At 32.0% G+C, this 25,763-nt stretch overlaps 3 protein-coding genes across 3 annotated transcripts; 2 read left to right on the top strand and 1 right to left on the bottom strand.

Moving 5' to 3' along the window:
- Positions 1-1,358: 1,358 nt before the first annotated feature.
- On the top strand, positions 1,359-4,991 carry LOC129908655 (RING finger protein 141-like). The gene is made up of 4 exons (XM_055985310.1): positions 1,359-1,678; positions 1,742-1,970; positions 4,396-4,622; positions 4,694-4,991. Exons 1-4 carry the CDS (start codon positions 1,527-1,529, stop codon positions 4,845-4,847), a joined length of 762 nt encoding a protein of 253 aa, XP_055841285.1. The 5' UTR covers positions 1,359-1,526; the 3' UTR covers positions 4,848-4,991.
- A 1,295-nt stretch (positions 4,992-6,286) lies between these two features.
- LOC129908652 (sin3 histone deacetylase corepressor complex component SDS3) lies at positions 6,287-14,157 on the bottom strand. The gene is made up of 7 exons (XM_055985307.1): positions 13,899-14,157; positions 13,754-13,829; positions 7,456-7,672; positions 7,011-7,109; positions 6,785-6,953; positions 6,516-6,724; positions 6,287-6,454 (listed from the first exon to the last, which is right to left on the bottom strand). Exons 1-7 carry the CDS (start codon positions 14,026-14,028, stop codon positions 6,359-6,361), a joined length of 996 nt encoding a protein of 331 aa, XP_055841282.1. The 5' UTR covers positions 14,029-14,157; the 3' UTR covers positions 6,287-6,358.
- Positions 14,158-16,333: 2,176 nt separating this feature from the next.
- On the top strand, positions 16,334-24,111 carry LOC129908649 (protein SPT2 homolog). The gene is made up of 5 exons (XM_055985303.1): positions 16,334-16,559; positions 21,735-23,208; positions 23,285-23,411; positions 23,642-23,727; positions 23,875-24,111. Exons 1-5 carry the CDS (start codon positions 16,497-16,499, stop codon positions 23,958-23,960), a joined length of 1,836 nt encoding a protein of 611 aa, XP_055841278.1. The 5' UTR covers positions 16,334-16,496; the 3' UTR covers positions 23,961-24,111.
- Positions 24,112-25,763: the final 1,652 nt, after the last annotated feature.

Raw genomic sequence — 25,763 nt, 5'->3', positions numbered from 1 at the left:
TCGGCATTACATTTGTATTTATAATCGAATTTCCACAGATGATTAACTAATCGATAGTTGTATCAAAAAATGAAGGGGAATTGACTACTCTAGTACAAAATACTATTACATTTAAGAAACATCACGTGGTTTTTGACAGCTTGAGAGTATGTATTTTTGTAAACAAAAATTCTTAACCTTGACTGAAAAAAAAACACATATTTAATGTTTAACAACTGGTGTAATTGTTTAGTCAGCTATAAATTTGTTTTAACTATTTTGTTTGTGCGGGTCACTGTGGTGTATGTGTAACGTTTTATATTGAAGTATCTTATTGGTTAATACAAATTACGAAAATTGTAAAATATGGTACCTAAATAATTTTTGTATTTATTAACTACACTTTTTAAGAACCTTTTTCATTTGAAGGCACGAACAAATAATTTTGATCAACTTTTTGGGTCAAATACCGCAAATATGTGCAGCGCCAATGAACAGCAATTTCAGGGGTGACATTCTGTGTCGCATAAGCGAACAAACTTTTTCGCGTGTGCGAAAGATTTGCTTCATGGCATAAGGCAAATCGTTCGCACTCGCGAAAACGTTTGTTCGCTTATACGATACAGAATGTCACCCCAGAACAAAAAAAAAAAAAAACATGTCTGCAATTCACACTTGGTAGAAGTGAAACCTTCAATTTTGATTGATACCTCAAACATTAAAATCAAGCAAGTATCAAACTGTCACCAATCATGTGCAGTTGGATTAAACAATTTTAAGATTTTCATAGATTTACTCAGGAATGGGATTACGGTATTTCCTACACTGGTGGTTGGCCATCGGCAACAGATCTCCACAGTTAACTTTTGGTAATTTTGAAGTTTTTGAATTAAATATTGTGTATTTTTTAGTAGAGGTACCGTTATGTGAGATATATAAAATGAAAGGTCATGTTATCTTTATTTGAAATAAAGTTAAACCGATTTTGCATGTGCTCTAGATCAAAAGATATAAAGTGTTTAGAAAAATAACATCTTTTCACCGTTATCTCAGAATTTTGAATACATATGAAATTAATTGAAGTTTTGTACAATTATAGCTTGTTCTATTATCTATCTTCAGTATAAATTTCACTCATCTGCCTATTAAAACAAAATATTTATAACCAATTGATTTTTCCTGTCGCTTTTTCGTTTCATCGTGTTTCAAATCACTACGATACTTAAGAAGTTTTCACTTCAAAAACCTCAATAAACAACAAGTAAAGTTCTTCTTTTCAATATGAACATCAACTAGAACACGCCTAGATTTGTTTTTTTATTTGACAGCTTCTTATCAGTTTTTTTTTTGTATTACAAGAACATTAATGAAAGAAAAACGTCAAAAATAAAAAGTTCGATAAAAGAAAAAGAAAGACAGTAAAAAGGACGGGCATTTGATATACAAAATAATTGAAAACAAAAAATTTTCTTCTGTATAATCGGTTTTTCCAAAGCAACATGACACTTTTTTAAAAGAAACAAAAAAATCAAACAAATTACACAATTATGGGTCAGAATCAGAGCATTACAGACAATGTTATTCCCGACACAGTCGATACTCTTCAAATACAAGTGGTCAAACATGCAAAAGTATTTTCCGAAATAGGTTTACTCACCTATGACGACTTTAAGCAATGCCTTGAAGGTTTAAATGCGTTGTAAGTTGTAAAAATAAATAAAACTTGCACCGGTTTTGGAATAACATATAAGCACTTTTTTAGGTCACGCAACTGTTTGGATCCTTCTGGGAAGCAATTAGTGTTCCTTATCAAGAATGGAACAGATAGTTCACTTTTATGGAAAGCTACAGTGAAGATAGCTTGTGTAAAAGTCGATCCAGTTACTCGAGAAATTGACCAATACAAGCTTCTTAATCTGAAGCAGTTTTTATGTGTTTTCAAGACATTTCAATCCCATCTTCAAACTTTGGTTTCCAGTGAGAAACAAACCGTAAGTATTTTCATACTTTTGGAATCTTAAACTAGTAGTTCACTTTAATTTTTGTTTATATATTATTTTGGCAATATTTTGCCATATAAAACAAAATGCACGACTGGGTCGCACGAACTTGCTCTTAGAGTTCAAGTTGTTTAATGTTTTAAGACTTTGTATAGAAATTTGGGAAATGTAGGTTACAAAAAAAATAAAACATAAAATTCGTTTTTTTTTTTTACATAAAACAAAATCTGAAATCAAATTGCCCTCCACAACTAGTATGCAGTTTTGATTGATATATTAAGATGAATTTTTAGAAAAAAAATTTTTTAAATCGTTAGAGCCCTTTTTTTAAAAAACTGATTTTTTATAACTAATTTTTTGGAAAAAAGTTTTTAAAATAAAATTGGTATACCATTTTGTATAAATCACTAATCAACAACTAAAAACAAATTACAATAAAATTCAATGTCCCATTTGATTTTTCAAAAAAAAAATTTCAATTTTTTTTTTAAATCCAAAAATTATTTTTTTCGAAATTTTATTTTTGGCTTATATTAAAATTATATAAATGCTACTTCAAAAAAGTTTCGTTGAAATCGAATAAGCCGTTTCGGAGAATATCTCTGGCAGGTACCGTTAATAATGATTTTCATTATTTCATTAAAAGATAGAGCTTGTCTTTAAACTTCCAATTGAATTTTTTAAACAAAATCGTTGGAGCCGTTTTTGAGCAATTTCAAATTTACAAAAATCGTTATATGACTAGTACCGTTATTTTTGATCCAAAAAAATTAATTCCAAAAATCCCTCTGGAGTCTCCAAAAAATGCTAGTTACCAAGTTTGAAGTCAATCGGTCCATCCGTTTAGGCTGTAGCTCTTTATACAGACAGACGGACTTTCGGGACCCACTTTTTTGGCATTCTCTACCATCGTAATATCATGAAAAATGTTATCTCAACTTTTTTTTTGCATACCTTGATACATAGAATATAGTACCTATATCGCAAGTAAAAATCATTACAATCATTTTATATAACATATTTTAAATAAATCTTTTTTTAATTAATTGAAATTAATTTGTTTTTAGATCTTTGTAAATTTTACTCATTTTTCAAAGTATAAGGAAGGCTGTTATAAATATCAAGTAAAACCACATTTGTGGTCTTGAAGTTTCTAAATCTTGGTAACATGAAATCTCCAGCATTTCGGAGGGCAAAAGGTTGTACATCACCAACAAAAGATACATACTCGTATAAATAATTAGGCAATATATTAAATTTCATTTTATATACAAATACTATCACATTATACATACATAATTCTTCGATTAACACTCATCAAAGATAATTTAAGCAATTTATTCACTCTCCATTATATTTAAAGTCTCCATTAAAAATTAAAAAAACTGTCAAATCTTATACAAATTTTAAAATTTCCCTTTTTAAATGGCGACTTTACATTCAATGGAGTGTGAATAAATTAGGCCTTATTGGGGTATATCCATTACACATTAAAACAATTTTCATTCCCCTATTTTGAAATCTATTCATTTTCTGATTGTTACACATAAACACAATACTCGACCAATACTCAAAGTGTGGTTTTATCATTGTATTAAAACATTAATAGTTGTTTTCATAGACATTTTTTTCCGAATTCGACTTAAAAAATAAATTTTTTTTATATCTTCTTACAAACATAATTTACATGAGAATGTAGCGTTAATTTATCATCAATAACAACACCTCAATATTTTTCATTTACTGTCTCAATATTATTACAGTTTATGCTGATAGTTCTATTAGTAAACCCATTTAAAATCATAGCTTTAGTTTTATTTATATTTAGTTTTAACATATTACTGTCAAACCAATCTTGTACATTTTAAAGATCTAAATTAATTTTATCTACACATTCATCTATATTACTACCGGAGATAAACAAACATAACAATTTTTGAAAATCGAACAACATTATCCATATCGTTGATATAAACCAAAAACAGCAAAACTACAAGCAAAGATCCTTGAGGAACTCCGTGATTTACAGATACAGATTTTGAAATGACATCATTAATTTTCGTTCTTTGAGTCCTATTTTCGAGGTATGATTTGAACCAATTCAGTTCTTTATTTCTCACGCCATACATTTTGAGTTTATCAATTAAGATCAACTTGTCTACAGTTTCGAATGCTCTGCCATTAATAAGCGATAAATTTAAGATTTTAAGTAACATTTCACCACAAATTTCAAAAGTGTCAAGATACATCTTAATGTTAACTTAAACACAGAATTGACATATGGTTTTTTTGGGATACTGTTTCTAATTTCGACAATGCTTTCGTCAAAAAACGAATTTAAAACATTGGACATTGCGATACATATAGTGTTTTTACTGTTATTGTATACAATTTCATTGATATTTTTTTTTAATAGGAAAGAAGAGGTTCTGGTTCTTCAGATTCTCCATCTGGCACTCCAATAACTGCATCAATACTAATGGACCAAGTACATACAATGATGAATTCAGGTCAATTCAGTCCCACCTCTTCACTGTGTTCTACCCCGGACCAGTTTGATGAATGTTCTATTTGTTTGGATCGCAGGACCGAAGTTATACTTCCATGTGCACATAGCTTTTGTGCTCCATGCATAGAACAATGGTAAGATTAATATAATCTTCTTAGTTACATATCCTTGGTAATAGATTTATTTTTTATTGATATTTTCAAAGGAATGTAAATAACAAAACATGTCCTATTTGCAATGAACTATTAGCCAGTACAGATGATACTTGGGTTATGTCTGAAATGCCTGGCGTCGATGAAATAAATGACAAAATATGCGATGAGCTGATGAATCTCTCAAAGCAACAAGCTGAAAAGTAAACCTTTGCTAGATTGTGCTTAGACAGAGTCCTCGGGGAATATATTATATGTTTAAATTATGTTATTTAATCGCTAATATGTTATTCATTCTGTTATCCAATTTAGTTGTATTATTAAATGTTGTGTCTATTTTTAAAACATTAATTCTAATGTTGTGTGTAATTAAATTTAAAACTATGCTCTCCATTATGTTAAGAATACGAATTTTAAAATAAAACAAAAATCTACTATTACAATAACCTGACTTTTTTGAAGAACTTTATAGATTTGTATCTCCTGTTGGATTCCTTTTTACAAAATAAAAAAAAAAACTGATTTCATTGGGAAAGGGGTATCTTTACTCCGAAATTTACACATATCATCATCATTTCATGACATCATTGGTTATGTTATGAGGAGTTTTTCGTCAATGAGTCGTTCAATGTTCAACCCCAACTCTCATGGTTTAATAGTAGAGGGAGTGGTAAATGAAATAAATGTGGAAATCGTAGAACACCTTCGGATACATAACCATTTCGGCAAGCTTTCCGGTTTTGTATTGTTCCATTTCTGAGGCCAAATGAATGCTGGTGTTTAAGCATTTGTTTGTACCAGGAGTTTTTAAGCCTACGTTTCTTCTTACTACGTTTTTGGAACGTTTTATGATATTGCCTTTTTGACAGGATTCTCAATATCTCCTGTGAGCATGTTATTACTTACTGGGTATGTCGTATTCTATTATTTGAGAGAGAGTATTTTTAACATGAAGGCTTCCTCGGATCTTCGTACTTCTAATTCGATCAAACCTTCTAACTCCTGCTGTCATGCGAAGCATCTTCACCTCAGATGTCAACTTACTCTCATACTTTCTATACATTGTCCAACATTGTGAACTGCTGGACGAACAACCGCGGTGCAGAGCCTTCCCTTCAGCTTAGGGAGTATTTGTTTTGACTCTAAATTTTCGAGAGTGAATTCAATGAATTAATATTATTACTATTTATTGGCCACTTACCTAAAATATGAACTCAAAGACTCTCGACTCTTCACTTTTTGATTGTATTTTTTGAGCATAGTAAAATGCAACAGAAAACAAAACAATAGTCAAAAGCGCTGAAGGTCACAGAAAAAATTCCACCCACTCCATTCACTTAACGTACAAAAATGGCTTGGTTTAACAATTTCTTTCAATTCAAGGACCTATCAATTTTAATCCTTTTAAGAAGCCACTTACCTGCTTTTATGAATATTCTCCATCAATCATTTTCTCTGAAGCCAAATCTTGAAGAACTTCGTTAAACAATTTTTTTGCACATCAGGTGATCTAAGTGCATCGATTCATTAATAATTAAAAAAAAAAGTTTTTCCATTCACTGATTACTCCACAATTTGATGCCGAGGAAAAACCAAAATTCTTAGATCGACTGAATACAAAAATATTCAAACATTGAAACAAAAACTGCAGTTATTAGTTATTTAATCCTAAAAAATTATGGTTACTGTTAACGTTAAAGAGAAACACCAAAAGAAATTTAATTAGCTCTACGCTTGATTGATACTTTGCCCTTTGCTAAATGGGACATGCTAATCTTGGTGCGGCTGTTGTCAGTAACTTTCTTAACCCAAACCTGCAATTATAACGAGCATCGTTAGAAAAATGTTTTTTATGCTGCTATAAAAAAAACTTACTATTTCATTGCCAATAGCTGAGATAGTAGCTGCAAATTTAGGCAACTCTTTGCCTTCAACATAAACTGGCTGACCTCTGTGAAACCATCTACGTTCATACAACAATTTTCCATCCTCTATTCTCGTCTCAACAAAGGAGTTATTAGATTCAGGCATTATAAGTCCTGCAGAATTATTCATGAGACTGGATACTCCATTTTGAGACATTGCTAAAAGAAAGCGTTTGAAAAGTTAAAAACAAAATCCTTGAAAAACAACAAATAACTTACTTGGAGTCATGGGTTTGCCCCTGCTTATGGTTTTGAGATCATTATCGATGTCTTTGTCTTCCAGCAGATAGACGAGAAGTTGACCAGTTGCAGGTTTGCGTCTCTTTTCAACAACTGGCATGGGTTCATTAGGTCGACGCCTAAGTTTTCTGGTAACTGTTGGTTTGATCTTTTCGGACAAAAAAGTTTTAGTTTTTTCTATGCATGAAAAATTTCAATAGCTTACCTCCATCGAATCACTTGTTAGTTCGAGACTATGACGTTCATTTTCAATTAATTTCTTCTTATCTTCAAAGTCAGTCAGGATGTTGTCTTTGAGATCGGCCTGTAAGTACATTCATGGGAGCACATTAGAGAAGTATTTAGTAAAAAGAAAAAAGTCATGCTACACAGAGAAGAACAAATGAATGAAAGTTGTAGCTGATTGAGACAATTTAGGAGGTTGTGTTTAAGTATGGACATGTTGACTTCAAAATAGTTCAAGTTCGAGTTTATACTCCGCAACATTCGAGTTTGGGTTCGTTCGTTTTAAAAAAGAACACAAATTTGAAATTATACTCGTAAGCTCAGTTAGGCAAAATTATTAATTATTACAACAACTGAAGACGAGTCTAGTACTCATAAATTTGTATATAAATACTTACAATATTACCCTCAGTATTTAGTCTTACCTTTTTCTCTTCGTATTCCTTTAGAGCAGCTTTCTTCTCAAGAACATAGTCCCTTTCCACACATTCTCTCAGGTAATCACGATAAGTTTCGTTCAGCCGTAAACGCTCTTTATACATACTCTCAAGTTTCTTTACCTTCTTCATGTATTCGGGATGACAGAGAGCTTTCAGTTCACCTAACAGTTTATGAAGACTTGCTAACTTGTCCAGATACATTCTAAAAAAATTTAAAACGTTAGTTATTTTCTATATAACTTTATTGGACCATATCGTCGATTCAAAGGAAAAATTCACTAAGGTCCAATTTATTCACACTACATTAAATTTAAAGTCGCCATTAAAATAGGGAAATTTTAAAATTTGTATGCGATTTGACAGTTTTATAATTTTTAATGGAGCCTTTAAAAATAATGGAGAGTGAATAAATTGGGCCTAACTAATAAAATCGACATTGGGATATACATAATTTGATTCAAACACAATTTTCGGTCTTAAAATTTAAATTGTGAATTAGATTAGTAGAGTTCACTGAAGTGTTTGTTAAAATTATACTTTATAAAATATCAGAGATATTTGAGGCTAAAGTCGGAGGTCTTTTTTCGAGAAATTATCGATTTTCTTGGAAATGCGCAAGGTTCTTTTAAAACTATTGCCTGTTTATAATGCATAGGGGTACTCTTAACATAAAACTGAACTCAAAAGTAAAAGCCTCCTGCGCATTTCCAAGAAAATCGATCATTTCTCGAAGAAAGTCTTCCGACTTTAGCCTCAAATATCTCTGATATTTTATAAAGTATAATTTTAACAAACACTTCAGTGAACTCTACTAACCTTGGCCCATAGCTGATAATTTTTAGTTATTCTTATTTTCACTTAATACGAAGAAAAAAATTATATCCATGATTAACCACTAAAACTGGATGAAATCAATGGTATCAAACTTTGCACTTTGATGCTTCACTTTTTCAGCTGTTGTGCTTAATTGATGATATAAATCTTAAAAATAGATAGGGAAGAACATATACTCATGAAATAAAACAAAAAAAAACGTAAAAGTTATAATTTAAGAAATGGACTTTTGGGTATCCCTCCCATTAAGTAGGCCCCAGTGTGCGTTGATCAAATCAAAAAATTTGACATGGTCAAATTTCAATGTTGCATATTCTAGATTTTAATATTGCAGTCTGTTTCTAATTACGTACAAGAACAGTTACATAAGTTCTTTTTGCAGTTTTCGTTTTCAATTTTTAAAATATTTCTCTTTAGATTCAAAAGTGTAAATTGACCTAAAAAAAAAAAAAATAAATAGTAATTTAAAAAGTCAGACAAAGAAGAAAAAGAACAATAAGCGTTTAATCCTCTTCTTCTTGGTAACTATTATTTTGACCATTTTCTGGTAAACGTTCAATTTCTTTGGATACATAAAACGCCTTTTGAAAGACCCATATACTTAGCACTAAAGGATAAGGATACGCAGTTAATCATAACATAAATATTATATTTTTAACAAAGAAAACCACCCTCTTTCTCATAGATGTCATAGTCAAAACTAGACCAAATCAAAGTAGGAAGCGCAAGTCTTCAAAAAAAAAAACAGAAACATCAAAATCAAAATTTACCAGTGGTAAGTTCTGAAGTAACATAAACTAAAACAAATACAGTCGAATTGAGGACTTCCCCTTTTTAAAGTCAGTTAAATATCTTTGGGAATATAAAAACCGTTTGATTATTGGAAATTAGAATAGAGGAGAAAAGATACATTTTCAAAAGAAACCGTTGCTATAATACGTCTTTACACACAAATATAAAAGACACGACTTGCTAGCACGTTCATCTTATAGTAATGGTTTAAAGATGACCTAAAGATTTTTTTTTATACCAATATAGATATATAGATCAAGAATTACGTTACAAGCTTATTTAATGTTCTCTACTATCGTAATGTAAATTTTGATCAAAATCTAAATCATTTTAGTGAAAAATAGGGATGTAAATCAATTGTTTGCACTTAGTGGTTTTTTAATGTTTCTAATTCCCGTTAGAGCGATATTTTCGAACTAAAGAAGAGAGGATGACCATTTCCATAAAAAAACTTAACCCTCTGTGGGCACACCTCTTTTTTGTGACGTGATAGGCACACAGGTGCGAATGTGGTTTATACTTTTTCATGTCGCTAGAAATTTTTTCGGTCACAATATTTTATAGAGATAGGCTATTGATTATGTCGAAAAAAACAGGGTAATAAGGAACTAAGACGTTCACGGGTTTTTATTGCAGGAATTGTTCAATGGGTCATAAAAGAACATAAAACCGCGGAGTGCTATTAAATGAGAGGGTGGAAACTGAAGATAGGGGTGTAAAAGCCCCCTTTTTGGTTTTTCCAATATATCTCATAAACCGAGCAAAATTTTAATATATTGCTCTCAAAACTTTTAGTAGAGAATTGAATTTCCTATTAGAATAATGTTTTTTAAAAATTGAAAAAAAAAATTTCCATACCAAAATAGTCGAAACAATCATAAAAAAAATATCAAAAAAATCGATTTTTTGAGTTTTTTTGCTTTTTTACTTGTACATTTTTTTTGGGTTGAGATAGACATAAACATTGCTCCAAAGAAAAAAAGAAGATTAAATTTCCTTCAAAATGCTGTACTCACTAAATTTTTTCATTGAAAATTAACCGAAGTATGGCCATTTTAATATATCTTTTTTTCGCATTTTTAGTTTTACTCAAGTAAAACAGAAACATTTGAGGGGAAAGTACGATAACTTAAGCACCAAGAACTGATAATGAGATTTTGTAGAGGGGTTAAATACAATCATTGTTTACTATGGGAGGGGGGGTCTATGTCCCCCCGTTTTGGCGGGAGGGGCAATTTTCTAAAAAAAATACTTAAAATAAAAAAAAATTATTAAAAAACAACGGCAACACTTACAGTTTTGATTGATACTTTTTTCAAAAGCTAGAATTATAAACTTAATATTAGTTTTAAAATGAAGTTATTTTAATCAATTGTTTTTGAAATACTTGATTTCAAAGTCAAAACTTGTGAAAAAAAAGTTTAAAAAGCACATTGAGTACAATTTAAACAAAGATTGTGGAATTCAATACGAAATTGATCGACAAAGTAAACTGCCTTAATTGATTTCTTATCAAATCATGAAAATCATAATGTTCCTATGCCTTCTACTTTTTGAGAAGATTCAAAAATAGACAAAATACTTTCTTTATCGGAATCACTGGTTTATTTCAAAAACAATTGATTAAAATAACTTTATTTTAAAATTAATATTAATGTCGTTTTCGATTGGCTCTCCGGAAGCGTCCGGAATCATTCAGAAGTCATCTGAAACCATTTTATTGGCATGAAAATGACAGCTAGAACGATTTTGAGAAGAGAAATTCTCTTCTCGATTTCAAATCAGAATCCACTCAAGAAGTACTAATACATGAATATTGAAATGCCAAAAAAAAAAAAACTCAATCAGTGTGTTTTTTTTTATTCAAGAATTAATTGTTTTCTGAAATTAAAATTAATTAAAAAAAAGAAATAGTTGCATTAAAGCGACGGAATTATTTATAATCATCATCTTCTTCGTCGTGGACCTCATAATTATTATTTTTCAACATTAATCCATGTCATTCGTTTGCCAGAAAAAAAATTAATTCAAATTTTTGACATATAAAATTTTACACAAACGCAAAAAAAAACAGAATTGAGTGGAAGCGATTCAAACCGTTTTATTGGATTTCAGAACGAGTGAATCCTCGAGTGAAACCAATCGAAAACGACATAAGTTTATAATTCTAGTTTTTGAAAAAAGTATCAATCAAAACTGTAAGTGTTACCGTTGTTTTTTTAATATTTTTTTTTATTTTAAGTATTTTTTTTAGAAAACTGCCCCTCCCGCCAAAACGGGGGGACATAGACCCCCCTCCCATAGTAAACAATGATTGTATTTAACCCCTCTACAAAATCTCATTATCAGTTCTTGGTGTTTAAGTTATCGTACTTTTCCCTCAAATGTTTCTCTTTTACTTGAGTAAAACTAAAAATGCGAAAAAAAGATAGATTAAAATGGCTATACTTCGGTTAATTTTCAATGAAAAAAATTTGTGAGTACAGCAATTTGAAGGAAATTTAATCTTCTGTTTTTCTTAGGAGCAATGTTTATGTCTATCTCAACCCAAAAAAAATGTACAACTAAAAAAGCAAAAAAACTCAAAAAATGAAATTTTATGATTGTTTCGACTATTTTGGTATGGACATTTTTTTTTTTCAATTTTTAAAAAACATTATTCTAATAGGAAATTCAATTCTCTACTAAAAGTTTTGAGAGCAATATACTAAAATTTTGCTCGGTTTACGAGATATATTGAAAAAAGCAAAAAGGGGGCTTTTACACCCCTATCTTCAGTTTCCACCCTCTCATTTAATAGCACTCCGCGGTTTTATCTTCTCTTGTAACCCATTGAACGATTCCCGCAATAAAAACCCGTGAACGTCTTAGTTCCTTTCTAAATGACATAATCAATAGCCTAAGAATCAAGTATGAAATTGATGTAGAATATTCCGAGGAATTTGAATATTGTATTCACAATTTTCACAATTCCGAAAAAAAATATTTTTACCCTTATAAAGAGACTTTTTTGAAAATCGTAATTTTTTTATTTTTGTCCTGCCAAATTCGCACCCGTGTGCCGACAGATGGTTAATTTTACAATTTTTGTACCTAGTTAGTGAGTTTTTCCTTTGAGCTGAAGCACGATATTCATATTTATTCAGTTTTTGCTAAGCAAAAGTAGATTTTTTCATAGGTGTATGTGGATTAAGCATTAGGGTGTGTCAAAATGCAAAAGTATGGAATTTTCAAATGTAATAGCTTTTTAAAGTTGCATTACTTATCAAAAATAAATCCTGCGTTTACAATTTTCATTTTAATTAATATCTTTGGCTTTCTCAATATATAGGAAGAAGTCGAAGAAATTTGAATTTTTAGAGATTTTTTAAATATATGTTTTTGTTTTAATTGCGCCGTTTGAATACAAAATCAAATATATTAAATATATATCTTTATAAGAAAAAAATTTTAAGCTTATATTTGTTCTAATTGAACACTTAGTAAAGAAGCTGCGAAATAATTTACGAAGAAAAAAAATCAATTTTTCATATAAAATCGTTTTTTTCCTAGCAACTTCAACCGATTTGAGCGATAAAGTAATACTATTAGTTTACCAGTGATTTTCAATGAAACACACTTTCAACAAAACTAATACAATTCCCATCTACTTGGAGGGGGGAGATCATGAGCATTTTTATTAGACCAAGGGGCAATGTATTGCGCAGCCAAGTTCTCTACCAACTTTGGCACTACACCCTTATTTACAGGAAAAAACTTCGGCCATTCTCGTATCCCGTTTAAATTCCACACCAAAGATGCCAGAAATTTCAAAACCAAACTTCTTACAAAATTTAAGCTTCTTACGTTGAATAGTCTCAGAAATATAGGCCTTCAAAAATCGAGATAGACCATTATGGAGAACTTCCCGCTATCGTACAAACTTGAAATTTTACACGCCGATGGGACTTGTGGTGTATACAAAGGAAAAAATCAAAAATTTGAGATTTTCAACTCAGGGAAGTGATAACCGCCCATTTTCGCTGAATTTTCATCAAATATAGAGATTTTAAATTCTACAGCAATACCTTGCAAAATGTAGTGAAATCACAACAAAAATATTACTGTGTAAAAAAAAGCCAAGTTTTCCTTTATTGAAATTATGCTAGCACAAAAAGTACTGAGATGTAAAAGTGTACCAAGTTCTAAACTTTGGTTTTAAATTTGTGTCAATACAATTTTGATTGTTCTCTTGACAATTTTTCTTTTAATTACCGATTTTTAAACTTATTTCAAAAATTGCCAAGTAAAAAATCAAAATTTTAGTGACACAAATATGAAACCAAACTTTAGAACTTGGTACACTTTTACTTTTTGTGCTAGCATAATTTCAATAAAGGAAAACTTGGATCTTTTTTAAAAGTAATGTTTTTGTTGCGATCATCTTCTCACGAGTAAACAACTATCTCCAAAGGAACGGGGCTATTGTTTAGAACCATTTCTGAACGAATTGTCTTAGAAAAGATTCGATCGAGCCTATTTAAAATCTTCAAACTCCAGTTTAGTTTAGATCTGGATTTTAAAGCGATATGAATATGGTACCTATGTACTTTTGCGGTAAACTTGTTCTTTGTTAATGAACGGTAATTTTCCTTAACTAATTGTAACTTCAACTTACTGTTCTTTAATTTCCATTGGTTCATCATTGCTACGATGATGATTTCTGAATTCAGTTTCACTAGCTTCTTCTGTATCTGAAAATGTTTAAATTTATAATTTATATTTTTCTAATTTTCTTTTTATAAATAAATTCTAATAGGAACCTTCTTCGCTATCGTAAAGATTTTGATCAAAATTGGTGTTTCTGGAATCCTCATTGAAGTCGACGCGATCATCATCGTTCATGTTGTTTATCTCAAACATATTTAAGTTTGCGTAGCCGTGATGAGACATATTTAAATTAAATTAATTTATTAGGATTCTTTTTTAATTGATTGTTTTTTAAATAACAGTTAATGGAACGGGTAAAAACATGTAGACGCTGCAACAAATAAAAATCAAGTTCTTCGAAATTCACAGCTTCACACTTCACAGTAAAATAAATATACAAAAAAAGGAATAAAAGAAAAGAGGAATGTCAAAATGAATTCATTAGCCATAAGCCAAAGCCCATAAGCTGAGTACGTAGTACTTTCTTTTTCTCCAGTCGGTAATGTAGGGTATTTGATAGCTGGGTGATTGCATTCAGCAAGAGTTCATAAGTTTTTGGTTTTAAAAATATAATTTGTGTTTATTTTTTTTAGGAAAAAAATATTTTTATTTATGTACTTAATAAATACAATAAAAATTATTTGTTTTTGCCCCAGAAAATTTGGTTTGACTTTTGAGTATTTACGAATAAGTACTTTTGAGTAAAGCCTAGTAGATACGCTGCTGATGCAAAACGAAAAATTTTCAAGTCTCCAAAGTCGACAACGAAAATGGTTACGAAAAAATATCATCGAGTATTCTGTCAAAGTCAAAATAAAAAAAACTCAAAATTAATTTGAAATCAAGAAAAATCAACAGAAAATAATTTTTAAAGTGAGAAATAAATGAATTATAAAAGTGAAAAAACCGTTAACACTGCTCTTGAAGTCAAGAAAAATGCGCAGGACAGTAAAAAGTAAGTGACCAATGAGTGAAAACTCTCCAATTTTTCGCTAGAGCTGCGTAATGAAAAACGAAAAGCAAAACAAAATTTTTCGTTCAAGATTTGTTAACGAAATTTTGTATGGAAAATTTCGTTTCGCATCAGCAGCGTACAAGGCTTTAATTCCGATTTGAAATCGAGAAGAGAATTTTTTCTGAGAATCATTTTATCTGTCATGTTCGTGCGAACATGAAAACGACAAGTTTTTTTTAATCAATATGGATGCAGATTTGTATATTCTTCTCTTTTTCGCTCATGTTTGTTTAAGGTATAACTATTCTACCACATCGCAAAATGGAAAAGTTTACCAAACACATATTTCATGAACGCCCCTAAAATAAAAATACGGTAAATGCGGTTGACGGCAATTTATTTGAAGCCTATTTGGAGCTAACAACTGAAAAAAGTATTTAAAATAGTTTTTTTCTATGCTCGTTTACCACATTTGCCATTTTACCACGTTTACCTGGTTTCATGAACACCCCTTATAAAACACATCTATTTGAAATGTATAGCCAAACTTTCACTTAGCTCTTGGTAAACGTGGTAAAGTGGTAAATGTGTCAACATTTTGTATGGTTTTGACAGTTCGTTTACCACATTTACCATTTTACCACGTTTAGGACCAGTTGTACAAATATTTAATCCGTGGTTCAGCAAATTTTATCTTCTGAAATCGGTGGAAAATTTCGGTTTAGCACTTGTGCAAGCTCCACATTTCTGTGGCAATAAGGAAAAACAACATAAGTCAGTTTTTACAACTTTTCAGGAGAGCGTTTTGAAAGTTTGGCTTCCCATAAGAAGTCAATGCTAATGTCATTTTTCTTTTACCTGTAATTCATAAGCCGCTTAAGATAAAAATATGAAAAAAATATGGTAGATAGAATCGCTTATTGTGCATCAGATTTTGTGAAAATCTCAATTTCGACATAAGTTGACTTATGTTGTTATTCCTTGTTGCCACAGATTTATGTAAAAATAGCCACATCCATGCTTGAACCGAAGTTGACCCGCAGCTAATCCGCCGAAATCGGTGGGTTAAATTCCTGATCCGAGGCTGTACCACGTTTGTACAACCGGCCCCTAAAGGCTTGGCCACACCGAAGGGTACATGCGGTAGCGGTACGGGTACTTGTATGAAAAAAATTCCAAACTGACACATCAACGTTCAGATGGGGAATTTTTTTCATACAATTTCCTGTACCGCTACCGCATGTACCCTTCGGTGTGGCCAAGCCTTAAGGCTTGGCCACACTGGAGGGTATGCGGTAGCGGTACGGGTAGCGGTGAGGGTACTTGTATGAAAAAAATTCCAAACTGACACATCAACGTTCAGGTGTGGAATTTTTTTAGTACAAATATCGTTACCGCTATACCGCATATCCGCCGGTGTGGCCAAGCCTTTAACCAAAGTTTACACAGTTCTCGTTGCATGAATATTTCTAATTACTTTTTAAATTACTCATTATTTTAACTGAACTCACTCATCGTGATTATCAAATCTACATATTGGCATCACTTTTATCAAATGTCATCCTAATCTTTTTTCTAGTAAAAAAAAAAAATTGACAGCTTACTAGTCTTTCTTCAATTTTCAAGATGGTCGTATGTCGTTTTCCAATCATCACCAATTTATAACATATTTTCAATTAATTTTCTATTAAAATCAAATTAAATTAATTTTATTTTTATCAGAATATTACAAGTGTATAATTTCCATCCAATAATCATGGATTTCGGAGCTTTGTTACATGTTGCTAAGAAAAATAGCGAAACTACCAAGGATGCAGATGTAAGCAAAAAAATTTAATTTATTTTTTATTTTACACAACTTTCACAATTGTCTGTAATTTTTCCATATAAAAATAAATCGATTTAAATATAAGTAAATTAAAATTTATATATTCTGCAAAAAAAGAAAAATTTTCCTGATTTGGTTTGTCCAATTAAGGGCATTTACAAAAATGATGAACCATATTGTCTATGAAATCTATTTTAAATCAAAATTAAATTTATATTTTTTTTCGAATAAATACTATCCAATTCTTTGTTGAATTTTTGAAACATTTTATAATGAGCCTATTACATTTGATAGTAAGGATTTCGATCATATTATTGATAACAATATTATTTTGAGTTTTTAAGTTCCATGTCTATAACAATGCATGAACTAGTGGTGAACTCAAATGCCTTGATATTAAAAAAGGCTGTGGTCCCGAAGGAATCCCACCATTAGCCCTGTTCCTTTGGGAGATGGCAAAGTACTACTAGTAGTTTACTAGCGATATTCAATGGAACGCACTTTCAACGAATTCAATCAAATTGTATCTGCTCGGAAAGAAGAGCATGAGTAGATGATAGTACTAGATTAACCAAAACATCTACTTTTATTAGACTACCACCTCCAATGGAACAGGGCTAATGCATGAACTAGGGTAAAGGCACTAGTATCCGTACAGTTAAGGTTCTTTTGAACTTTGACGTCGAATAGTTTTTTTGCTATTCAAGCTATAGAAAACATTTTGGTAGTTTCTTAAAGTTTGGCATTTTTGTAATAATGTTACATTCACATAATTTTTAAATAAAACATTATAATATTTAAAAATAAAAATAATAAAAAAGTTAGATTTGCACTAGTGTCCGGAGGCAAAATTTAGTTTCCGGACAATTTTATTTTAGTATCCGGGCACGATAGGTTAGGTTAGGTAGCAGTGGTTGTCAGGCAAGTGACCCGACACACTTAGACTCTTATGGATCCATTTTAATACCACAAAAGACTAGCAAAAGACTCCCTTGCCCAACCACTCAGAGCTTCTTATGAATGAAGATAGACTTTTAACGTCCGTTTTCACTAGATCGCTAGTGTATTCATAGAAGAATTCTCCTAGATGGAGTTTTCTTCTACTAGATAGAGCAGGGCAGGTGCACAGAAGATGTTGAACAGTTTCCTCTTCTTCTTCATCCATGCAACTTCTGCAGAAATCGTTAGAGAACACGCCCATTCTTTTTGCGTGTCTACCTATTAGACAGTGTCCTGTAAGAACACCTATGCTGCCCATAATCTCGTAAAGGCCCTAACTACACTTTTCTTACTTCTGAGTTATAGAGTGAAAAAGAACAGTAAATCTAAAATCGCAATTTGCATATAAAAATGAAAAAATTAAAAGTTCATTTTGAATTTTCTGACGTATTTAAAGACCTAGGCTAAAAAATAAATGAGGATAATTCAGAGACAATGCCCTAATTCCAAATATGCAAAAAAATCAAAATCGAAAATTTTGTAGTTAGGGCCTTTACGAGATTATGGGCAGTATGGTTGAGCTAATATGCATTCTGTTTAAATTCAACAAACCCTTTGAACGTTTCAAGTCTATATAAGACCATATTTGTTTAGTAGCTGGACAAGTATTACTCTGAGTCCATCTGTGGTTGGTTTTCTTTAAAGCGTCCTGCTTTAGCATAAGTTTGCATGTAGCGATAGGTGTTCCTATATTGTTCCTTTCTGGTTGTAGAGGAGTGATTGTTCCTTGTTTGGCAAGTTCGTCTGCCCTGCAATTGCCTGAAATGTCAGTATGTCCCGGCACCCATACGAGGTGAATGTTAAACTGCTCAGACATCTCCCTCAGAGATGTTTGACAGTCGAGGACCGTGATTGAATTTGTAGTGACAGAGGCAAGAGATTTAATAGCTGCTTGGTTGTCCGAGAAGATCCGAATATCCGTGTTGGATATTACGTTTTCTCTGAGCCAAGAGAGAACCTCCTAAATCGCCAGAATTTCTGCTTGGAACACATAACGGACACGATAATTTTATATGAATTTAAAGTTCTTTTTTCGTTTTTATGAAATGAAACATCTTTTGTTTTTGAAAAAATATGAACATAACTTTAATATATACAAAAAAATTATTAGTCGAAAAAAAAATCAGTTTGGTAATACTACTTTTAAAGGTTAAAATTGTTTTTAATAAATGTTATCATTAAGGACAAAGTTAAAATAAGGACACTTATATTTGTTAAAAGAATTAATAATAATTCATTTTAGTTTTTAAAAAATCCTATAGGTACTTTTTTAATTGGTTACCTACAAAACAAACGAAAAATAGTTCTTATAATAAAGGTAATAATCCACTTCTCTTTGTAAACTTGTCGTTAAAACAATTGTATAAATAAAGACTTAGGTAAGTGTTTATGTAAAAGCAAAATTGAAACTTCGTTCGGAACCGAAGGAATTGTCAAAAAGTAGGCTTGGAAATAGATTGAAACACGGAACGAATATTTCCAGAATTCGTCACTAAAGGTGACAACAAAATTTAGGGGTCCATTTTCCACAGTAACATCACATTGTTACTACCATATCCATATTTTTCATTATTGCTTCATTTAAAAGTGGTGAAAAAATCAGTTAGGAAGTACTTGGTCTACATTTTTTGCATCCCAATCATGAGCTGTTATCTTCCAATCAGATTAAAAGGGTTAAAATCACTAACATCAGCCGAAAGCATGATGTGGCAATGCGTACAAAATAACTAGGTTTTTGGAACAAAATTCAATGTGGCTTTTGTTCATCAAAGGACGTTCCACTTTGCCATCAAGAAAGCGTTTGTATCTGCAGTTGGCAATATACTCAAAAAAGGTTTCGCTCCTCAACCAGTAAGATTAAGATTAAGATTAGGGTGAGAGGTGGGAATAATTCGCCTTATCACTGCGGCCTCTGATGGGCCTATTGTGATGTCCTCTTTTTAGAGTTCACGTAGAAATCCTGAGTTTAGAAAACTTAGTATGTTTTTGGGTGAACTAGCGGCAATGTTTTCCGCTTCGAGATAATACCCTCCGAGGTGACGTCGACGTGTATTGATTAAGCAATTACAGTGACACAATATGTGTTCTGCTGTTTCTTCGTCTTCGTTACACATTCTGCAGGTATCGTCTTGTGTAATGCCCATGGTCTTGAGATGTTTTTTTACTGAGCAGTGTCCAGTAAGGAAGCCTGTGGTTATGCGAATCTGACTCCTGGTGAGTGTGAGGAGTTGTTTCGTTCTGGCGTGGGAGATGTTTGGTATAAATTTTTTGGCTTGTCTGTTACCTTCCGTATGCGTCCAGTAATGATTAGCCATATCTCTTAGCCATTTATTAATGTAATGTTTTGCAGTGCTTGTTGGTATGCCACAGAATGGTCTTGGCATCATGAATGTAGATGCGGAACCTTTTCTGGCTAGTGTGTCTGCTATTTCATTCCCAACGTGACCGCTGTGACCAGGTATCCAAATGAGTTGAACTCTGTTTGTACTGGCAAGCTGGTGTAGAAGTTGTATACAGTCCCATACCAGCTTTGAGGTGACTTCATTGCTCCTAAGAGCTTGGAGTGCGGCCTTGCTGTCAGAGAGAATACAAATTTTTTTGTTTATTACAGCTCTGTTTAAGTTTTCTCTGAGGCAGAGTTCAATTGCGAATATCTCTGCTTGGAATACGGAATTGAAGCTGTCCATGCTCTGGTGCAGATAAGTTTTGGTGTTCATTCCGGCCCCAACACCTTCATTTGTTTTGGAGCCATCTGTGTACCATACATGAGACTCGCTATTGAAGATGGGTCTGTTCTGTTCCCATTCATGTCGTGAGGGGAATGTGACCTTATAGTTTTGGGTGAAGTTATATCTTGGGAGACAATTGTCTACTAGAGATATTTTAAGTAATTCTTCCCTATTTAATTCAGTGAGAATATCAGAGTGGATTATCTTGGAATTAGAGTTATCTTCTGCGATGAGCCTGTAGCCGTTGACCATGGCTTCTTTCTCCTCAACCAGTAGCAATCTGATAATTATTTATGTAGCCTTAGGAGAAGGGTGCTTTTTAAAAATCAATTTTCGAAATTTTAATGGGACACCCTTTCATTTTGTTCTTCATGCCTTAAATATAAATTGGGTAAAATTTGGTCCAGTTTAAACACGTTTTAGGAGTCGCTACCACAATTCAAAGTCTTGAAAAACACAATAAATTTTGTGTCTTTTCTCAGAAAATTTTGAAATTTGTAATCAGAATTAAAGGGTAATAACACCTTGTAAACCACGAAATCGAGCGTCATTTTCATTAGCGTATAAAACAAAGAAGAAATATTATTTTCTTTTGGTGTTTGTTTAGTTTAATTAAGTATATTAATAGGTAACAGAATAGGCTAATGTTAAATTTTTTAATGATGTGAAATTTTTTAAATGGCGTGCTTCCATCGGGCGACCAACTAACTCCTACAGTTTTTAACCTTTCGGGCTGAAATTTTTTGTGCAGCTTAGTAATACTATTCCCTACGTACGTAGGATTTATTGATGTTTGAAGAAATGGCATTAGTTTGAAAAAATTATTTTATTCCTAAAACAAAATTCGGTAAAAAAAAGACCATAAAATCGTTAAATTTTAATATTTCAAAAAAATCCTACGTACTTCACTAGGGAATAGTATTATTAAGCTACACAAAAAATTTCAGCCCGATAGGTTAAAAACTGTCGCCCGATGGAAGCACAGGATTTTGCTATCATCCTGAACTACACCGCCATTTAAAAAATTTCACATCATTAAAAAATTTAACATTTGCCTATTCTGTTACCTATTAATATACTTAATTAAACTAAACAAATACAAAAGAAAATAATATTTCTTCTTTGTTTTATACGCTGATGAAAATGACGCTCGATTTCGTGGTTTACAAGGTGTTTTGATTTTTTTTCACAAGATGGAAAAATAAAAAAAAAACATCATGCAAAAAATGATGGATGAAGACTTTTCTTGATATTTAAATCTATTTAATAATTTTTTACTTTTGCTTTTTACATTTTGTAAAAATTTTATATCTTTTTTTTTTTAACTTTTACTTATTATTGTGTTATATTATTAACCAATTGTCTATACTTTTATATTAACTTGTTGTCTAATTTTCGCAAAATAAACTAAACTAAACTAAACAAAACAATTTTACAGGGCAAATATTACAGTACGAAATTTGCTCCCCCTAAAAAGGAATCAAAAGATAAGAAATTATCGCACAACATCCAGAAGTTTCTTGCTAAAAAAGAACAGGAAGAAAGGGAGCGACAACGTTTAGAAAAGCAAAAACTTGACCAATTGATGGCTCTGCGCGATGAAAAGTCCAAAAATAAAATCAAGAAAATGCTGAAAGTCACGAAATCCGCCAACAAGTCTGTGTTGGACGATGCCGTCGACATGGATCACACGGCTGTGACTCGCGAGGGAGGGGAACAACCCGACCAAGACGATTATGGTTACGTTTCGAACGAGGCCAATGCCTTCTACCAAAAATACATAGAAAAAGTCAAAGATGTTAAAGAAGACAAGCAATTTGCTCCCAGTCGACCAGCTACTCGAACAGACTTAAATAGCACAAAGGATCGCGTCAAGGCAGCTATTGAGCGTGAGATATTGGAGCGAAATATGCCACACACTCGTGTGCGAACATCAACAGCAGCTCCTAAGTTGGCCTCAGCGTTGATGACTACTGGGTCATTAAGGAAGAAAGATCTTTATGATCCGGAAGCTGAGAGGGAAATGGAGGAGAAGAAAAAACGTGAGGAGGAACAACAGAGAAGGGCGAAGAATAAGAAACCTCCGCCTCCAGTGATGGATTTTCAAGCGCTTCTCAAGCTGGCTGAGAAGAAGCAATTTGAACCTGTTGTAGTGGAAGTGGAGCCGAAGAAAAAGGAGCCCGAAAGACTACTCACGAAGAAAGAGAGGAAGGAACAAGAAGAACGCCAAAAATTCATGGAAGAAAGAGAAAGACGTAAAAAGGAAATGGAAAAGGGCGGAGGAAAGTCGAGTGCGGCAGCTCCGCCAAAAGCACCAGAGAGGCAGAAAATGGAACCCAATGGCCGCATACCCAAATTGAATCAATCTGCTGCTGCTCCAAAAGCACCATCATCCTCATCTACAGCTTCTAGTAGCAGCAAGTCCGTAGATACAAAATCAGCCACATTTAAAAAGCCACTAAATCCTGTTTCAGCCAGTTCAAGTTCCAGTCAAAAAAGTTCACATCCTTCTTCGAAGATGTCTTCCTCGCCAGCAGCATCAAAAAGTACAAGCAGTAGTGCAAGACCATTGACAAATGGAGGAACATCATCATCGTCAAAAGATAAACCATCTCAGAAAGCTTATCCTCCTCCTAGTAAATTGTCATCATCATCATCAAGTTCTTCCAAACCTAATTCCGCTGCAAGCTCAAAGAGTGCCTTGAGTCAAAATGGAGGCACAAGCTCAAAGAGTGCCTTAAGTCAAAATGGAGGCAAAGGATCGTACAATGGACCAACTAGGGAATTTCCACCCAAGGATGTGAAGGCTAGAACTCAACAGGCACCAGCTCAAACAACACGACAATTCCCACCTTCAGATGTTCGACGGTCCAATAAGCCACCTGAGAGAAAACCCCAACAACCAGTGAAAAGTAATAATTATTATTGATTTTTTGTTTCTTTGAAGATTTATTAATGAAAAATCTTTTTTTTTTTGTTGTATTTTAGGAAGAATCTATGATGATGACGATGAAGATGAATATGATTCTGATTTGGATGATTTTATTGATGATGGACCAGATGGCGAAGATTATTCGCAGCACATCAAAGCTATTTTTGGTTACGATAAATCAAGGTAAACAATTAATATTTTTTCAACCGTTGCAAAAAGAAAACAGTTCTATCAAGACTTTCAGTTCTAACATCTTAAGTTAATGAGCCTCGTCTCAAAACTTCAATGTTACGCTAACAATGAGACAATTTGCCAAAATTTGTGATTTAATATCCTAAAATTATTTTGTTTTAAAATTGAAATGTGAATCATTATTTCATTTTAAACAAATAATTGTATCAATTGTATTTAAGGTACCGAGATATTGACGAAGATGATTCTGGAATGGAGTCCACATTCGCTCAACAGATGCGCGAAGAATACGTTAGTAAAAAAATTGGTGAGTTAGATAATTTCCCAATGTACACAAATAAAAATAATTCAATTTTAAATAGAAATAATTTAAATAATTTGTATTATTTTTGTTATTTTTTTCTTCGTTATCAAATAAAAATATTTAATTATTTTTTTGTGTTAAAATTTTAAGGTTTAATGGAAGACTTAGAAGATATGCGACAAGAAGCCGAAGATAAAAAACGTAAAGCGAGCATGAAGAGAAAAAAGGTGCATTGATGATTTGGACTATACAAACAACAATAAATTATTGAAGGATAGTGCAACCTTCTGACCATAAATTATGTTCAAAGTGATATTTATATAAATAACTGTAACTATGTTATTTTAACTATTGTTTTATATTTTAAATAATAATTAATGAAAATTACATATATATTTTTTCTTTTTCAATTCTTTTGCCTACTTTAAAATTTCATGTACTGGGTACATGAATTTTACTCCCTCTCTCTCACACTTTATATTTAAATACACAAATTTATGTATTTTTAAGTTTAAAATTTTAGTTTTTTGTTTAAAAAATAATTGACTGTTTGAACACAAATAGAAAAAAAAATTGTTAACTGCAATGTAACAGTAGGCGAATATTTAAAAATTATATATTTTATATTAATTATTGAAATTAACAGTATGTGAATTATAAAAACAAATAAATTAATATTAGTTTTATTTTTTAATCAAAATGGAAATAAAACTAAAGCAGGAAATGAAGTTGTTTCAAGATTATCAGATCAATTCTGAATTGAAACTGCCGAGAAAATATTCCATTATTTCATATGTTTTTTTTTTGTTTTGTTTTACAAAATTAATTAAAAAAAATATTGGGCATCCTTCTCCCAATGAAATCAACAGTCCTGAAAAAAAGTATTCAATATGTTTTTTTAAATTTGTTTTCCCATATTTTGACTTTCAAATTAATTGAATTAACTTAGAATTGAATTTGAAATAATAAGAAATGATCTACAGAAAACCGTTATCAATTCTTATCACCTAAGTTATCATACTCTCCCCTTTTAAGCCTAGTACGTAGCTGAATCCAAACGAAATTTTCCATACAAAATTTCGTTAACGAAATCTTGAACGAAATTACTGCGTACTAGAGGCTTAAAGTCGAAAGCGAACACAATAATTCAATTTCGACAGCTAAAACAATCGACTTTGAATTCGTTAATCAGGCCACAGCACCTTACCAGCAGACCATGCTCGAACATTGAAGATGAGTCAAAATTAGGGAATGTACAGACCTATCCTGAGTTTCTCGTGGAAAATTTTCCACCCGAAATATTTTTGTTCGCCCTTGATTTGAAAAGCTATCGTGAGTTTCACCAGAAAGGAATTTACATTTTCCTCTTAAGTGAAAAAAAAGTAGTCGATTAACTGAAAAAAAAGTTCAAACTTAGAAGAATTTTCCAAGTCGATGAGGACTTTTCACGTGTCGATTTTAGGTGCACGATATGTCGGTCGACTAGGATTTTTCTATGGGAATTGTCACTTTAGTCGCCTGCGACTTACACGAGTCGAAAAGCTTCGCCGCACGGCAAAAATCGACTCGTGAAAAGCCCCCATTACAGCGAAGCTTTTCGGAGAAAGTCGACTCGACGCAAGCCGCAGGTGACTAAAGTGACAATTCCCATATCCTAGTCGACTTTATCCGTGCGATATATTGTGCGGCGAGAATCGATTCGTGAAAAGTCGGCATTGTTGAAAAGTGCTAATCTATCGAATAAAGCCTAGTACGCAGATCGCTCTAAATTTTAGCTCCCATACAAATTATCAAAAAAATAGCCGAGCTAAAATGTAATCCCATACAAATTATCGAAAACGTGTATGGGGGTTTTAGCTTGGCTAAAATTTAGCTCGATCTGCGTACCAGGCTTAAAAGTATCCGTGTGTGCTATGATTATCGTCGATGACACTACCAAATCAACAACCAATAGTGCCATCGACACCACAAACATAATTATTCCTAAGCCATGCTGACTTTAGCATTAAGTCAGTACCTACTTGTATTGGGAACGGAAA

Source organism: Episyrphus balteatus, chromosome 2 (genome assembly GCF_945859705.1).
Source record: "Episyrphus balteatus chromosome 2, idEpiBalt1.1, whole genome shotgun sequence".
NCBI lineage: Eukaryota > Metazoa > Arthropoda > Insecta > Diptera > Syrphidae > Episyrphus > Episyrphus balteatus.
The sequence above is the reverse complement of the archived record's forward strand: the minus strand, read 5'-3'. Positions and strand labels throughout refer to the sequence as shown.

Excerpts from the sequence above, each read along its gene's own strand:
- LOC129908655 (XM_055985310.1), top strand. The coding sequence starts at position 1,527 with ATGGGTCAGAATCAGAGCATTACAGACAATGTTATTCCCGACACAGTC. Across the intron at positions 1,679-1,741 it reads CTTGAAGGTTTAAATGCGTT|GTCACGCAACTGTTTGGATC; the intron begins GTAAGTTGTAAA and ends GCACTTTTTTAG. Across the intron at positions 1,971-4,395 it reads TTTCCAGTGAGAAACAAACC|GAAAGAAGAGGTTCTGGTTC; the intron begins GTAAGTATTTTC and ends TTTTTTTAATAG.
- LOC129908652 (XM_055985307.1), bottom strand. The coding sequence starts at position 14,028 with ATGTCTCATCACGGCTACGCAAACTTAAATATGTTTGAGATAAACAAC. Across the intron at positions 13,830-13,898 it reads TCTTTACGATAGCGAAGAAG|ATACAGAAGAAGCTAGTGAA; the intron begins GTTCCTATTAGA and ends AAACATTTTCAG. Across the intron at positions 6,725-6,784 it reads GGGCAAACCCATGACTCCAA|CAATGTCTCAAAATGGAGTA; the intron begins GTAAGTTATTTG and ends GCTTTCTTTTAG.
- LOC129908649 (XM_055985303.1), top strand. The coding sequence starts at position 16,497 with ATGGATTTCGGAGCTTTGTTACATGTTGCTAAGAAAAATAGCGAAACT. Across the intron at positions 16,560-21,734 it reads AAACTACCAAGGATGCAGAT|GGCAAATATTACAGTACGAA; the intron begins GTAAGCAAAAAA and ends ACAATTTTACAG. Across the intron at positions 23,209-23,284 it reads ACCCCAACAACCAGTGAAAA|GAAGAATCTATGATGATGAC; the intron begins GTAATAATTATT and ends GTTGTATTTTAG.